Source organism: Pan troglodytes, chromosome 19, assembly GCF_028858775.2.
Source record: "Pan troglodytes isolate AG18354 chromosome 19, NHGRI_mPanTro3-v2.0_pri, whole genome shotgun sequence".
Lineage (NCBI taxonomy): Eukaryota > Metazoa > Chordata > Mammalia > Primates > Hominidae > Pan > Pan troglodytes.
The window spans coordinates 28862930-28879082 of NC_072417.2; the positions used below are offsets into that span (position 1 = coordinate 28862930).

The 16153-nt window shown below is 57.6% G+C and overlaps 1 protein-coding gene across 1 annotated transcript; it reads left to right on the forward strand.

Moving 5' to 3' along the window:
• The first annotated feature begins 742 nt into the window (after nucleotides 1–742).
• STAC2 (SH3 and cysteine rich domain 2) lies at nucleotides 743–16153 on the forward strand. The gene is made up of 11 exons (XM_016930782.3): nucleotides 743–1275; nucleotides 8512–8818; nucleotides 9520–9617; nucleotides 9793–9883; nucleotides 11464–11576; nucleotides 11671–11743; nucleotides 11833–11903; nucleotides 12364–12461; nucleotides 13136–13187; nucleotides 13562–13699; nucleotides 14298–16153. The coding sequence occupies exons 1-11, from the start codon at nucleotides 1186–1188 to the stop codon at nucleotides 14400–14402; spliced, it is 1236 nt and encodes a 411-aa protein (XP_016786271.1). The 5' UTR covers nucleotides 743–1185; the 3' UTR covers nucleotides 14403–16153.

The window sequence follows — 16153 nt, forward strand, 5'->3', positions numbered from 1 at the left end:
CCTGTCTCTAAATAAAAAAATAAAAAATAGAAGGTTATTGTGGAGAGAGGGGCACCTTGGATGGTGATGGTGGACCTCTTCCCCCACCTCTCCGTATTATCCCCTGATCTAACTCCAGTTGTGGTAGGATCTTTAGGAGGGGAGCGTGTCTCAGAGAAGTTTGGGGACTTTGGGTGTGAGGACTGAGCCCCCATCTCTGCTGAAGTTCAGACGCCAAGACTGGGAGGGGATAGAGTCATCCTGCTTTCCATCACAAGGAGGAATTGTCCGGCCTGGCCTTTGACACATACACCATAGTCCAGTTGTGTGTATATTTGGAGAGAGCCTTTTCAGGGTATAAAGTCATCCAATTAATGGCACAGATGGGTCCCCATTCTTCCTTCGCCAACCTCTGGCATCTATCAATCTTCACTCTTTGGAAGTCCTAACTTCGATCTCACTCTCCGCTATCTTGCTGCGGCCCCAACCTATTTCTATTCCCTGCAACCCATCCAGACGCTACTATGATCTCCCCAAGCTTCCCTCAATCTGGTCACGCCCCTCCATCCCGGGTTTTTCAGTGTGAAACTCCCTCCTCCGCCTCTTTCCCCGCCAAGCCCCGCCCTATCGTGTCGAGCCCCCCAAGACTCCGCCCAGTTCGCCCTCCTGGCCACCGAGGCAGCCAATAGCTGAGAGCCTGATTTGCAGGGCTGCGCGGGGGAGCGGCGTAGGGCAGGGGGCGGGACCAGGCGACCTCCTAAATCAAAGTTGGGCGGCGAGGACTGGGCGGAGGGGCCGCCGGGTGCCGGGCTGGGGCCGGCGGGGGAGGGGAGGGGATGGGGGGCGGGCGCAGCGGACGGCGGAGCCGGCTGGACACGGACAGCTCCTTGGCTCCCTCCCTCGGCTCATCCCCGCGGCCCCACTTCCCTCCTCCCCGCGCTGCGAGCAGCATCCTCTGCAGACCCTCGGTCCTCGCGCCCGGGGTCGTCCCGCTCCTGAGGCTCAGCGTGGTGGCCTCCCCTCGCCCTCCACCCCGGCAACTTTCTCTGCCCGCTCCCGCGGGTTGGGGGCTGCCGTGCCGGGGGCTAACTGGGGGCAGCCTCTGGAGAAGGGCTTCAGAGTCCCGGAGACGCCCGCCACCCGCAGCCCGCCCGCGGTGGGCCTGCCGTCGGATCTCGGCACCCTCTCCTCCCCTCTCCCCGAACCATGACCGAGATGAGCGAGAAGGAGAACGAACCGGATGACGCGGCCACCCACAGCCCCCCAGGGACCGTCTCCGCCCTCCAGGAAACCAAGGTAACTTGGGGGGCGCGAGGCCTGTCCGCGCCCCTGGCCCGGGCGCCCTCTTCCCGGCGGGGTCCTCCTGTGGGCCCGGGCGTCCTAGGGTCGCGGTCGCGAGGCCCGCGTGACCACTGAGGCTCCGCGCCGCTCCCGGGGGTAGGAGTGGGTTGGCGACGAGGGGCCACAAGGAGCCCCCGATCACACCGGCACCGCACGCCCGCGCGCGCCTTCGCGACCTTCCAGGGAGGCGGCCACTGGTCTTCGTTGGAGAGATGGGCGCAGCGAGGCCGGAGGGCGCGCGTGGAGCGGTGCGGGCGGGGTACGCGCCCGGCTGTGCGTGCGAGGCGCACCCTCCAGCGGCCGCCGGGTCCCAGTCCCGGGTTCAGTCCGCGCCTCTATCCTCGCTCGTGTCTCTGAATTTGTCTCTACAACCTGCGTGTCTGTGTCTTGGTGTCTCTGTGTGCGTCTCTCCCCGTCTCTCCCGGGGTCTCCGGGTGTTTATCTCCGCGTCTCAGGGCGTCTCTCCCTGCCCCTCCGCAGTCCCGCATTCCCCGCTCCTAGCCCTGTTGGGCTCGGGGACGCGAGGCCGCGGCCGGGGGTGCGCAGCTGCGGAGTCGGCGAGGGGGCCTGCAGCAGCGCCGGCCGTCGGTCACGGGCGAGGACGGGGGCCTGCGGTTGTGGCTCCAGACCAGAAAGACAGGCAGCCCCGCGCCCCACCACGGGAGCGGGACCAGAGGAGGGGGAGCGGGTAGAAGCAAAAAGAGAAGTCATCGTAATTAATGAATGTCATCATTAACCCTAATTATGGATGATTGTTACTCCTGAGGGAGTCACCATGAATAAATTACTCCCCACGAAGGCAGGCGGAGCCCAGACTCCTGGCGCTGAAAGGGGTGTGGGGAGGCCGCCGCTCACACTCAGCACTCCCCCGACCTCTAATCCGTCTGCTCCCTTCCCAAGTTCTAGGTGCTGGCGACTGGCCCGCGAGAAGTTCTGTTTCTGCGGGATCAACCTGAGCGGGCCTGGGGTTGGGATAGAAAGGGCTGTGCCAAGGGCGCGCCCTGTCACCTCCCAGACTTCAGGCCAAGACCTCCTCCCTCCCCCTTCCCCCGGTATTTTGTTCCCATCCTGCTCCTGTTCTCCAGAGGCGAAAGGGGACAGTGAGGACCAGAAATGATGGGAGCCTGGGCTCCGGAGGCGTCCTGGGTTCGCTAGGCTTCTTTCCACTGTCCCCCTTCCTCCTTCCTCCATCTTGACCATCCCGCAGGAGCTGAGGTTAATTCAAGGTCAAGGTCATCAAGGGAGTGACCCGAGGAGGAGGCTGTAGGGTCAGGGTGGAGTCTGGCAGAGGCACCCCAGGGAGCCCCCATCCTGCACCAGGGGACCCAGCAGGTCTCCACATTCAAGTCTTCACATGCACACCTGACTCTCTCTTGCCCCCTTCTAAAAATGAGACTGTGGTCTGTGAGGCCAGAGCTGACTCCCCTTTAGAGAGCCAAGTCTCAGTCTCTCCTGGGAAAGGACTAAGATGTTTGGGTGGGGGGATATTGCTTGGAATATTTGTGACAACTTCTGTCAAGCAGAAGGTCTAGGAGCTGAACCTCCCCTGAGTTCCAATGCCCCTGATTTCGGTTGCCCTCTAGTCACCTGGGTAGACATACACAGTCCCCCTGCTTGCCTCCAGGGGCTTGGGGGCCTCCCAGGCCCTGCCCTGTTTCCCACACCAAGGCCTGTCCTCTCCAGCCTCCTCCTATGTGGGAGTGCTGGAAGGCGGGCAGGAGTGTGGGGTAGTGCTGCTTCAGTACTCCAGCAAGCTGCCTGCTCAGCTGTGTGGGGAGGGAAGGTCAAGGGCCGCAGGTCTGTACCTCTCCCTCTTCCCAGGCCAGGGACCCTCCAATGTTGTCACCTCTGGGTCTGAGCTTGGAGATTCAAGGAGTAGGGGAGGGGAGGGGTTACACCCCTGATCCGGCCCTTCTGTGTCAGGCCAGCTGGAGCCCCGGCCCTCCGCCCCTCCCCTATACATCACTCTTGTGAAGGATTCTGCACTAACACAGACTGGGCTGTGGGTTGGGTCGGGGGTATTCAGCAGGGCAGAGGTGGGCAGAGAGAGAACTCAGGACCCCTGCTAGCCTCCTTCCATCCTGCACCTCAACCTGGCCCAAAGAAGCTCCTGTCTCCAGACTGTGGGTGGAGATGGAAAAGAGTACAGTTGGGTGCCGCCCACCCAGCTCAGCGTGAGGCAGGTACAACAGAGGGGGCCAATGCCCTTCAGGCAGTGATGCCAACATTCCAGGCTTATTCATCAGTGTTGGTGCCCCCTGGGAATCACTGGCCAGCCTCCTGCTTGCCCCCAGGCTGAATCAGCCCTGCACCCAAGCCACCCAGCAACCTTCCTAGCGAGTCCTCCTCCTCTCTTGGTCTCCTTCCCTTCTTATCACATAGGGCCTGCCCATCACCCTTTGTTGCCACCCCTGGGAGGACCACCCCATGCCATCTCTGCTGTGAGTCAGCTTGTGCCACGTCTGCCACCACCCACTGCCAGATGCCTCATGCCCTTTCAGGAGACGCCGTGGGGAATTGAGGAAATAAGGGGCCGTCCAGGATATGGGGAGGTGGGGAGGAAACAGGCAGGCCAGGCCCTGTCTCTGGGAGGGGATTCAGAAGAACAGACTTTGTGGTCCAGGCTCCTAGCCGGACAAACTCTGGATGCGTTGGGAGGGAAGAGTGACCAGGCAGGCCCACTTGCCAAGGTACATGGCAGCTTCTCCCCATGCCAGAGAATGGGTCCCAGGGAAGTGAGGGCACCAAAAGTATAGTGGGGAGAAGAGATGGGCAAAGGTCCTCTCCAGGAATGAGGAGCCCCAGGAGCCGGAATACCTGGCCTGGCTGAGCCAAAATGTGGTTTGGGTAGCCAAGCCCGATGTCTCTGAAGTGGTCAGGCATCAAGTCATTTGGCAGAGATGCCCCAACCCAGACCTGTAGCCACAGTCTGATCTCTGCCAGCCACCCCAGGTAGCATGTCATTCCTTCTCGCTTCTCCACCCCCCTGGGATCTGGGGCCCACAGCCAAGCCAGGGAGTCGGCCGGCAGAGTCGGGGCTGCCCTGGTACCCGGGAACATTCTGTTCCAGAGGCCTCCGGTACCCAGCAGAGGTGGCTCTTGGCACTGAGACCAAGGGGTACCAGGAAAGGACACAGCCTGGAGGGTAGGGAGACTTGGAACCTCCTCCTATGAGGATTACTATGGAAACAAGGGCCTGGGGATGGGGGGAACATGACTGATGATGTCTTCAAATATTTGAAGGGCTGAAGTGTATGAGAGGGAGTAGCCCTTTCTGGAGCCAAGGGAGAAAGAAGGGCTGATAGGCGAAAATCCCAGGGAGGCAGGTTTCAGCTCTATATAGGGAAGCACTTTCCAGCGATTGGAGCTGCCCAAAGATGGAATGACTGTCCCAAGAGACTGCTTGCTTCCCATCACAAGAGGTGACCAACTCTTGAGACAGGATGTGGCCAGGCCATCGCAGGGTGATGAGTTGGGGACTGCTCTAGGTGGCCAGTCTTCCAGGTCCCTTCTCACCCTAAACTCTCTGATTGACCTTGTGGACAAGCCCCTGGCCCAGCTGAGAGGTGAGGGTGATGGCCCAGGCAGGGCCCAGCTGAGAGGCAAGGGTGAGGCCCAGGCAGGGCCCAGCTGAGAGGTGAGGGTGAGGCCCATGCAGGGCTCAGCACAGCAGGATGCTCCTGGTGCTTTGGGCTCAGCAGCCGAAGCCGCTGGTTCAAGTCCTGGCTCTGCTGTTTACCAGCTGAGGACTCCTGGGTGAGTGATTTAACCTTTATAAGCCTCAGTTCCTCATCTGAAAAGTGGGACAGTAATTATCACTACTTCCAAGGGCAGCATCAGGATTAATGAGATGCTGCATATAAAGTGCTAGCTCAATTCCAATGTTCTGACCATGACAGCCCCTCAGAGATGTAAGTTTCTGGGGATATTTGGACCTAGAGCCTTTTATTGGTTAGAGAGTGTCCAGTCTTGGCCAGGCGCGGTGGCTGATGCCTGTAATCCCAGCACTTTGGGAGGCCAAGGCGGGCAGATCATGAGGTCAGGAGTTCGAGACCAGCCTAGCCAATACGGTGAAACCCCATCTCTACTAAAAAAAATACAAAAAATTAGCCAGGTGTGGTGACAGGCGCCTGTAATCCCATCTACTTGGGAGGCTGAGGCAGGAGAATCGCTTGAACCTGGGAGGTGGAGGTTACAGTGAGCTGAGACCGTGCCACTGCACTCCAGCCTGGGCAACAAAGCAAGACTCCATCTCAAAAAAATAAAAACAATAGGGCAGGCATGGTGGCTCACGCCTGTAATCCTAGCACTTTGGGAGGCCGAGACAGGCGGATCACGAGGTCAGGAGATCGAGACCATCCTGCCTAACACGATGAAACCCCGTCTCTACTAAAAATACAAAAAATTAGCCAGGCGTGGTGGCGGGCGCCTGTAGTCCTAGCTACTCGGGAGGCTGAGGCAGGAGAATGGCGTGTACCCGGGAGGCGGAGCTTGCAGTGAGCCAAGATTGCACCACTGCACTCCAGCCTGGGCGACAGAGTGAAACTCCGTCTCAAAATAAGTAAATAAATAAGTAAAATAAAAAATAAAAATGATAGGCCGGGTGCAGTGGCTCACGCCTGTAATCCCAGCACTTTGGGAGGCCGAGGCGGGCAAATCACGAGGTCAGGAGATCAAGACCATCATGGCTAACACAGTGAAACCCCGCCTCTATTAAAAATACAAAATTAGCCGGGCATGGTGGCAGGAGCCTGTAGTCCCAGCTACTCGGGAGGCTGAGGCAGGAGAATCACTTGAACCCAGGAGGTGGAGGTTGCAGTGAGCTGAGATCGCGCCACTGCACTCCAGCCTGGGTGACAGAGTGAGACTCCATCAGAAAAAAAAAAGAGTATCTAGGCCTCCCTCTTGGATGTGGGGAAACTGAGGCTCAGAGAGAAGAAGTGGGGTGATTTGCCTTCAGGCAGTAGGTTTAGTTTTGCCCCCAGCCCCAGCACATCCTCCGGCGACCCTGTGTGCTCCATGCCTGAGGTCCCTGGACAGAACAGTGGACGGTTCACCTGCCTCTTGGGGCCCATCCAAGCCCCCAGAGCCACACTTGGTCCTGGCTGGCCCAGAGCCTGACCTGGGCTGAGTTTTGTGTTCTCATTAATTGTCTCTCCAGCCTTCTACCTATGCTCCAAGGCCCAGGCATCTGGGGCCTGGGGCCTTGCTTCTCATAGATACACAAAGAAGCCCACAGTGCTATCCAGGAAGCTGGGTTTGGAAGGCACTGAGCCCTTCAGTGTGCCAGACACCCCAGGGCTTTGGCCTCCCAGCTGGCACACCAGAGCCTGCCTTGTGCCCAAACATCCCCTCTGCTTCCCCCTCTGTCTTGCTGCCTGCTGGCCTCCCGGAGGCTGGTGGGGCCACCACTTCCATCCCCTTGGCAGGGTGGCCAGGCAGGCAGCCATGGCACATAGGCTACCCAGTGTGCCAGCTGGGAACCCTGGCCAATCCCTCTGCCTGGAGCCAGGCTGCTGGCCCCTGTTTCTGTCTCTAATAGAAAGGAGTGGGCAGGGGTAAGCCGCCTCTCAACGGGAAGGGAGACGGCCAAGGCTCTGGGTCAAGAGGTTTCCAGACCTCTCTCTGGGAAGACTCAGTAGGGTGTGTTTGAATGAGAGGTGGAAATAGCTCTGGCCTCACCGCAGAATCGACCCTGCCCTCCAGAATGTAGGCTTCAAGGAGAGTCCAGCCGCTGGCTCATGTATTCACCAAAGGCTGCTGATTGAGCACCTACTATGTGTTGAGAGCCTGCGTGGGGATTTGAAGCCAGCAACTGTGTCCGTCCCCAAGGGGCTCACAATCTCCTGGGGGAGTGAGAAATAAATAACAAGCATCACCCGAGTGGAGCTGTGGTGGAAGTTGGGCTGGATGCAGTGGACACCAGAGGAGGGAGTGGGTCATGAGACAGAATTCCTGCAGAAGAGAGTTCCTGGAGGAGGAAGGACCAGTGGAAGCATATTGGCAGGATAAAGAGGGTATGAACTGAGTGAGGCAGAGAAGAGGACAAACATGTCAAAAGCTCAGAGGCATAAAAGCATGGATGAGTTTGAGAATTGAGGATTCTCAATTCTCAATGAATTGAGAAATGAGTTTCTGGGCTGCAAAGGCACAGGTTGGAAGGACAGGTTTGACCAAGTTGCAAGGAGAGTCTCGTGGCTGGGGCGAGAGCCTTGGACGGTGTCCCGAGGAGTTAGGAAGGGTTTTTAGCAGGGTCAGGCATCACCTCCGCAACAGCGGTATGGAGGACAGGTGGAAGAAGGGGGCTGGAGGGGAGGCTGTGGCCTTGAAGCAGACTGGGGCATCAGGGCCTGAACTAAGGGCTGTGAGGTGACGAGTCAATGGGAGGGAGGGGAGGGCTAGAGAGACTTTCTGGCGGGGAGAATCAGTCCCAAGGATGAGGGTCCAGGACGACCACTCCTCACCCCCCACCAGCCTGTTCGAGAACACAGGTGGATATTACGTTGCCCAGGCTAGTCTCCAACTGCTTGGCTCAAGCGATTCCCTCCCACCTCAGCCTCTCAGAGTGCTGAGATTATAGGCAGAAGCCACCATATCGTGCCTATTTTTTTTTTTCTAAACTTGAGTAAATGGTACACCCATACAACAAAATACTTTGTAGCCATAAAAAAGAATGATGAATCTATTTATGTATGGGTATGGAATGATTTCCAAGATTTACTGTTTATGAAAAAAAGCAAGGCACAGGAAATATAGTATACTACCATTTCTTCAAAGAAAAATGGAATTAAACCACTTAAACTTGTTTCTATCCAATTTCACATAAAAGTCTAGATTTCTTTTGAAAAACTAGAAAACCTGGCAACAGCCTCAATTGGCTTGAGGAGACCTGCAGCCACTCCCTGGCCATCCAGTTTGCCACAGTCCCCACTGCTCTTGATTGCTGCCCACCTGGCCAGAACTCCTTTCTCCATGGAGGTCACCCACCTGGCTTTTGTGGCACCTGAGATTGCGAAGTGTCGTCGGGACCTGGGGAGCCTCTCTCTTGCTGTTTCATTTCGCTCTGGCCCTCAGTCCCCACGCTGCTGCTGCTGCTGCTGCCGCCCCTACCGCCAGAGACACCCTGAAGGGAAGCCCGCCCTGGCCAGCCCCCTCTAGGCTCCCACTCACAGCTCCCTCTTTTTCTCCCAGCTCCAGCGATTCAAGCGCTCCCTCTCCCTCAAGACCATCCTCCGAAGTAAGAGCTTGGAGAACTTCTTCCTTCGCTCGGGCTCTGAGCTCAAGTGCCCCACCGAGGTGCTGCTGACACCCCCAACCCCACTGCCCCCTCCCTCCCCACCACCCACAGCCTCGGACAGGGGCCTGGCTACCCCCTCCCCCTCCCCATGCCCAGTCCCACGCCCCCTGGCAGCGCTCAAACCAGTGAGGCTGCACAGCTTCCAGGAACATGTCTTCAAGCGAGCTAGCCCTTGTGAGCTGTGCCACCAGCTCATCGTAGGTAGGTGCCTGGGCACTGAGGCGGCCACGGGGAGGGGCCAGCATGGGTACTGGGGAGTGGGCCCATGTTGTGCCCAATATTATTGGGCTCTTGCTGTTCAGGAGCCCCAATACTAATTGTGCCTCTGTGCCTCTTTTTTTTTTTTGAGACAGAGTCTTGCTCTGTCTCCCAGACTGGAGTGCAGTGATGCAATCTTGGTTCACTGCAACCTCCACTTCCCTGGCTCAAGGGATCCTCCTGCCTCAGCCTCTGTAGCAGCTGGGACTGCAGGCACACACTACCATGCCCAGCTAATTTAAAAATATTTTTTGTAGAGATGGGGTTTTGCCATGTTGCTCAGGCTGGTCAAACCCTGGGCTCAAGCAATCCATCCACCTCAGCCTCCCAAAGTGCTGGGATTACAGATGTGAGCCATTGCACCCACCCCCAACTGTGCCTCTTACCCAAGGCAGAGAGAGGAGCACCACCAAGGGTGGGGGTATACTCAGTGTCACTGCCTCAGTGTTTACTAACACTGCCGTGTTTACTAACGACTCTGGCTTCCGTGCTCCCTCATACCCTGACTGTGTGAGGGGTAGGTGCTGGGCCTCAAGGCTGGCATGAGAATGCCCAACCCCTGCTCTCCTCATCCCCTAATGTGCCCCTCCTTTGCCCGTTGCCCACAGGGGTGTCCTCAATTGCTGAACCCAAATTCTTCCTAGGAAACTCCAAACAGGGCTTGCGATGTAAGACGTGCAAAGTCAGCGTCCACCTCTGGTGCTCTGAGGAGATCTCCCACCAGCAATGCCCAGGCAAGACGGTGAGCGGGGACCCAGGCAGAGATGGCCAGCTGAGTGCTGCCAGTACTGTCACATGGGGGAATGAGTATCCCTCAGGGCTGCTCCTTCCTGTGGGGTGGGCCCTGGGCTTGGGAAGGACCAAGTTCTCCATAGGCCATGACCTCCTCAAAACCTCTCTGCCCTCTCTTGCCATAGTCCACCTCCTTCCGCCGCAACTTCAGTTCCCCTCTCCTGGTGCATGAGCCGCCACCAGTCTGTGCCACAAGCAAAGAGTCCCCACCCACTGGTGAGTGCCCCCCCTGGCCGCAGTCCCTGCTCCCACTGTGGTGTGATGAGAAATCGACATCCCTGACCAGCCTGGCCAACACAGTGAAACCCCGTCTCTCAATTGCTTGAACCCAGGAGGTGGAGGTTGCGGTGAGCCAAGATCACGCCACTGCACTCCAGCCTGGGCTACAGAGCCAGACTCCATCTCAAAAAAAAAAGAAAGAAATCAACATTTCTGAGATGGGTACCTGAGTCACACTGGCACAGACAGTTCCTACCATTTCCCTTCTCTGGATGTTCCTGTCCTGAATTTGGGGTTCATTCATTCATTCACTCATCATTCCTTCAACAAGCACTTTATTAAGCACATACTAAGTGCCAGGCACAGTGCTGGACTCTGAGACACAGTAGTGAAGAAGGTGGAATTTATTGTCTGGTAAAGGAGATAGGACTGAAATGGACAGTCATGCAAATCATCAATCAATCACCATCAGCATGAGCGCCTTAAGTGGGGAAGATAAGGAATAGAGCATAGAATGTGTGCTGAAAGCTGGGTGTGGTGGCTCATACCTGTAATCCCAGCTACTTGGGAGGCTGAGGCAGGAGGATTGCTTGAGCCCAGGAGTTGGAGTCCAGCCTGGGCAACATGGTGAGACCCTGTCTCTAAATTAAGAGAAAAGAAAAAGCTCGCTGTCTTCATCTGCAAAATCAGGGAAGACTTCCCAGAGATGTGAAGGATGAGGCATCAGGGGTTCATCCATTTAGGATCTGGAAAGACTGGTGTGGGGCAGAGGGAAGCCTGAGAAAGGAAGGACAGGGAGTTAAAGAAAGGGCAAAGTGCCAAGTGTGGTGGCTCACGCCTGTAATCTCAGCACTTTGGGAGACCGAGGCGGGCGGATCACAGTGTCAGGAGTTTGAGACAAGCCTGACCAACATGGTGAAACCCCGTCTCTACTAAAAATACAAAAAAATTAGCTGGGTGTGGTGTCAGGCTCCTGTAATCCCAGCTGAGGCAGGAGAATTGCTTGAACCCAGGAGGCGGAGGTTGCAGTAAGCCAAGATCGTGCCATTGCACTCCAGCCTGGGCGGCAGAGCGAGACTCCATCTCGAAAAAAAAAGAAAAAACGAGACCATGGGTACGAGGCCTTGGGGTCCATTTTAGGGTAGCCTTTTGGACTTTCTTCTAAGGGCAATTTGTGTGTTTCTACAAAAGCTTTCTGGCTGCTGTGTGGATTGGCAGGGCTAGAGTGGAAGCAGGGAGACCAATTGAAAGGCCATGACAGTTGCCAAGAGAGTGTGGTGATGTGAATTAGACTGCTAGCAGTGGTGATGGAGACATGTGGATAGGTTGTAGGGATGCTAGGAGGGAGGACTAGGTGGCAGAGTGGCTGTGGGCAGTGAGGAGAGTGAGGAGTCAAGGATGCTCCAAGTTTCTGCATGGGCACCATGGGAGGACCCAGAGCCATCTCTGGGATGAGGAAGACCTGGGAGGGACAGGTGAGGGGGCAGCTGGGAAGCTCAGCCTGGGGCATGCTGAGCCGGGACTAGAGATGCAGGGCTTTGGGGCAGAGCCAGGCCTTGAGGGTGGATAATCTGCAGGGGACAGTGGGAAGGTGGACCCTGTCTACGAGACCCTGCGCTATGGCACCTCCCTGGCACTGATGAACCGCTCCAGTTTCAGCAGCACCTCTGAGTCCCCGACAAGGAGCCTGGTATGGTGGGCAAAAAGGGGGGGTCTTTTGGGGTGGGGTGTCTGAGCATGACAGTGGGCTTGGGGGCTGAGCCCTCTCCTCTCTCTGTCCCTAGAGTGAGCGGGATGAGCTGACCGAGGATGGGGAAGGCAGCATCCGCAGCTCTGAGGAGGGGCCTGGTGACAGTGGTGAGTGGTGGTGGGCATCAGGGGCAGGAATGGGGTACAATGGAGGGTGCTCCCTGCTGCCTCTCACCCTTTCCCTCTCCTGCCCCTAGCATCTCCAGTATTCACAGCCCCAGCAGAGAGTGAAGGGCCAGGACCAGAGGAGAAGAGTCCTGGACAGCAGGTGAGCCTGTACTGGCATTGGCCTGGAAGGTCAGGGTGGGAAGCGGGTGTAATTTCTCCTTGCCATTGATTCATAGGGGGGCAAGAGCATGGTGCGTGGGGATTCACTGCTTCCTCACTTATCCTCAGGGATGGGCAATGCCAGGATGAGAGGGCATGGGAGGCAGAAGGAGTTACCCTCCCACCCCCAGCCCACTGCCCATTGCACCCATTTCTGCTCTCCCAATGGCAGGCAGCCCCAGGGTACAGCAGGCAGAAGGGGGCTCCCCTCTCCATGCCCGTCCCAGTGCCCTTTGGGGTGGGTGAGCATAGCATGTATGAGGGTCTCACTTCTCCCTGCCGTTGACCCAGGACTCACTGTGTCCCCTCACAGCCCCCAGGGTAGCACACTCAGAGCGAGTGGAGAGTGGGGGGAGTGAGGGTGCTGCTTTCCGGTCACCGACCCAGAGATTCTCCCGCAGCCCCCCAAAGCCACCCTGCGGAAGGATGTGGGGCCCATGTACTCCTACGTTGCACTCTACAAGTTTCTGCCCCAGGAGAACAATGATCTGGCTCTGCAGTAAGTCCTCTTTGTGACCTGGCCCCGCTGGGCAGCTCTGCGCTCCCAGACCTTGGAGCACAGTGTGAGGGGGGCCTTCAGGAACCTTCTTGCATGCTTGAGGCTGCTGAGCCCAGACAGGAGCTGGAACTGCCCAGGGTCTAAGAGTGACTCATGCTAATGTCGTGTCTCCCGCCCTCTGACTGGGCTGCCCAGCGAGTGCCTGCTGTACCTGTGGTCACATGGTGTCCTCTGAGGGCATCAAGAATCCTCTCCCAGCGGGGCGCAGTGGCTCACCCTTGTAATCCCAGCACTTTGGGAGGCTGAGGCTGGCAGATCACTGGAGGTCAGGAGTTCGAGACCAGCCTGGCCAACATAGTGAAACCCCATCTGTACTAAAAATACAAAAATCAGCCAGGCATGGTGGCAGGTGCCTGTAATCCCAGTTACTCGGGAGGCTGAGGCAGGAGAACGGCTTGAACCCAGGAGGTGGAGGTTGCAGTGAGCCAAGATCGTGCCTCTGCACTCCAGCCTGGGTGACAGAGTGAGAGCCTATCTTAAAAAAAAAAAAAAAAAAAAAAGAATCCTCTCTCCCAGCTGAGGACTGCAGTGTCCCCCAGGTGCCCAGGGGCTGCTAGGATGGGGAGGGGCACTACTCCCTGCTCCATATGCGACCCTAGCTCTGTCCTCCCCAGGCCTGGAGATCGGATCATGCTGGTGGATGACTCTAACGAGGACTGGTGGAAGGTGACTTGGCAGGGTGGGGAGTGGAGGGACACTGGTAGGCACCCCAGCAGCCCCCACCCCCAATGGGCACTGCCCCCACCTTCTCTCCAGGCCCCAAAGACAACCTCTCCTCCAACCACTGGTCCCAGCCAAAACTAGGACCAACCCTTGGGACGCCCTCTCAGTTTTGACTCTCCTTGCCTCAGCTTTGTCCCTCTGCTCACCTTATGCTATTCCTGACCCAGAAGCCACCTGGCTGGGGGCTGGAATCCGGAGAGCCCTAGATCTGGAGGATGATGGCATTGGTGCTGAGTGGGAACCGGGTCTGGAGAAAGCAGTGGTGGGCAGCAGGGGTGGGGTGTGGCGCGGGTGCTCATTGCCAATCTCATCCCCAGGGCAAGATCGGCGACCGGGTTGGCTTCTTCCCAGCTAATTTTGTGCAACGGGTGAGGCCAGGCGAGAATGTTTGGCGCTGCTGCCAACCCTTCTCCGGGAACAAGGAACAGGGTTACATGAGCCTCAAGGAGAACCAGGTGAGTGTCTGAGGCCCAGCCCAGGCCCTATGGCGGAGGGAGGGAGTGGGCGGGGGAGACAGGCTGCGGTGTGGGGGTAAATGCTCTGCAGGAGGAGGCTGATCTTGGCAGTTGAGGGGAAAGCGGGTTAGAAAGAAAGGGTTGCAGGGCCCTCCTACCAGCCCCTGCTGGGGAATTTGGGCTGGTGACCAACAGAGACAGGAGACTGAATGACATTAGAGGGAGCTTGGGTTAGCGCAGGAGCACTGGATTCAGAGTCTAAAGCTCAGGTTTGAATGCTAGCTCTGGCTTTTTGTGTAATTTGAGGCAAGTCCTTTTCCCTCCACCTCCTCTGTGATGGGGGTGAGGCAGGGCAGTACAGCGGCTAATCCCCAAGGTCAGCCCTGAAGCGCTGCTGGGTGTCTGCTGACGTGCTGGTCTTGCTGCTGAGGCCTCTACACTCCTGGGATCTGGTCCCATCACTCCAGCAAAGGGCTCCATCCACATCTGACACTGATCCCATCATCCCCCAGGGTGGGTCCCCTGGGGGCCATGGGCAGGACTCAGGGCCAGGGCTGCAGGCCATGCCAGGCCTCAGCTCCATGTCTCTCTGGCTCAGATCTGTGTGGGCGTGGGCAGAAGCAAGGATGCTGACGGCTTCATCCGCGTCAGCAGTGGCAAGAAGCGGGGCCTGGTGCCAGTCGACGCCCTGACTGAGATCTGAGAGGAGCCAAGGGAACCCAGATGCCACCCTTGCCCATGCCTGGACCTTGCTTCTGGCCAGGGAGGGGATCAGGCCCCCTTGTCCACTCCATACCCTTCCTCCCTCTGTCCCTCTCCTAGGTGCCACTTACCGTGGCTTAGGAGCCTTTTGTACTGAGGAAGATTTTATTTCTTGGGTGGGGTGCCCTGAGTGGGTTGATCCTCTGGGACTTGGCGGGGATGGGGTGGGGTGGGAGGGAATGAGGAAGCTACAGGTAGGTCCACCCAACGCCCAGGCACCCCAGTCTACTTGCTGGGCTAAGTCCAGCCCTGGGGAAGATTCCCGGGGAATTTATTTGCTGCTTCTCCCAGCCTTCCCCTGCCCACACCACCTGCGCATGCCTGGCACACCCCTCTCCCCACAGAGCCTCTGCTTGGGTCTATGTGTGTGTGACTGTGCATCTGCTCCTTTGCAAGTGGGGTCTTGGGAGCAGGCCTTTTTGTGTCCTCGGCCCTCCACCCTTGGTGGGGAGGGGACCCAGGACCATAGGAAGGTCCTGAGTTCACCTCCTGGTCTCCACCTCTGTCATTCCGTCAATTCTCAGGAAAGTTTTGCAGGAATCTCTCCCGTTACTTGAAACCTGGGCAGACAGATGAGGGGAAGGCTGAGGTCCCTGGAAGGTGTAACAAATCAGAGACTATCTGTTCAAGTAGAAAACCCAAGAGCTGGCCAGGTGTGGTGGCTCACGCCTGTAATCCCAGCACTTTGGGAGGCTGAGGTGGGCAGATCACCTGAGGTCAGGAGTTCAAGACCAGCCTGGCCAACATGGTGAAACCCCGTCTCTACTAAAAGTACGAAACTTAGCCAGGCATGATGGGGGTCTGCCTGTAATGCCAGCTACTCCAGAGGCTGAGGCAAGAGAATCATTTGAACCCGGGAGGCGGAGGTTTCAGTGAGCCGAGATTGCACCATTGCACCCCAGCCTGGGCAACAGAGCGAGACTCCGTCTCAAAAAAAAAAAAAAAAGAAAGAAAGAAAAGAAAACCCAAGAGCTGCCTGGACACACGGAAACCCAACTGAGAACAAAATCCTGGCCCGTGCTTGGTCAAAGCAAACCCATTTCACTGTCAGGACCCCCGGTCACACAGGAACCACCCGCCAGGGGAGCCTGTGACTGTCAGTTCCTGTCCCAGGCTTTGCCCGGCCGCCCCAGGAACCCAACCCTCTGGGCTGACCTTTCTCCTGCTTCTCTCCAGGCTCTGCAGGGGACAGGGCAGGTGCTGCAGGAGTCCCTTTGCTGGCTTTATCTGCTCCCTTGTTCTGGACACAGAGCCCTGGGAAAAAGAGGGGGTGGAAGACAGACAAGGAAGGTGGAACGTTCTGTTTTGGCCACCAGGAAATGGGGTGGGGTGGGCATACACAGAGAGGACCCCTCTCTTAATACAGCTGCTTTTCTCGGTGCCAACCTCCCTCCCCCAAGCTCAGATCCTCCTCTTATGCCCTTGATTGTGCCAGCCCATGCCACCCCCATCCTGGGCACAGTAACACCCTCCCATGCAGTGGGAGAAACACAGACCCTCGTACCCAAAGGCCCCTGCCCCACTTCTCCCCCACAAAGCGGGGTCTCAAGCCACACTGCCCTGTTTGCTGCCATGAGGCCCTCCCCAGCAATATCCCAGGGGCGGGCCCAATGCCCACTGTACATGAGGCTGCATGATGGGTCTGGGGCCTTGCTGATTCCCCAGACCCCTAATTAAATGTTTCTTGTCCCA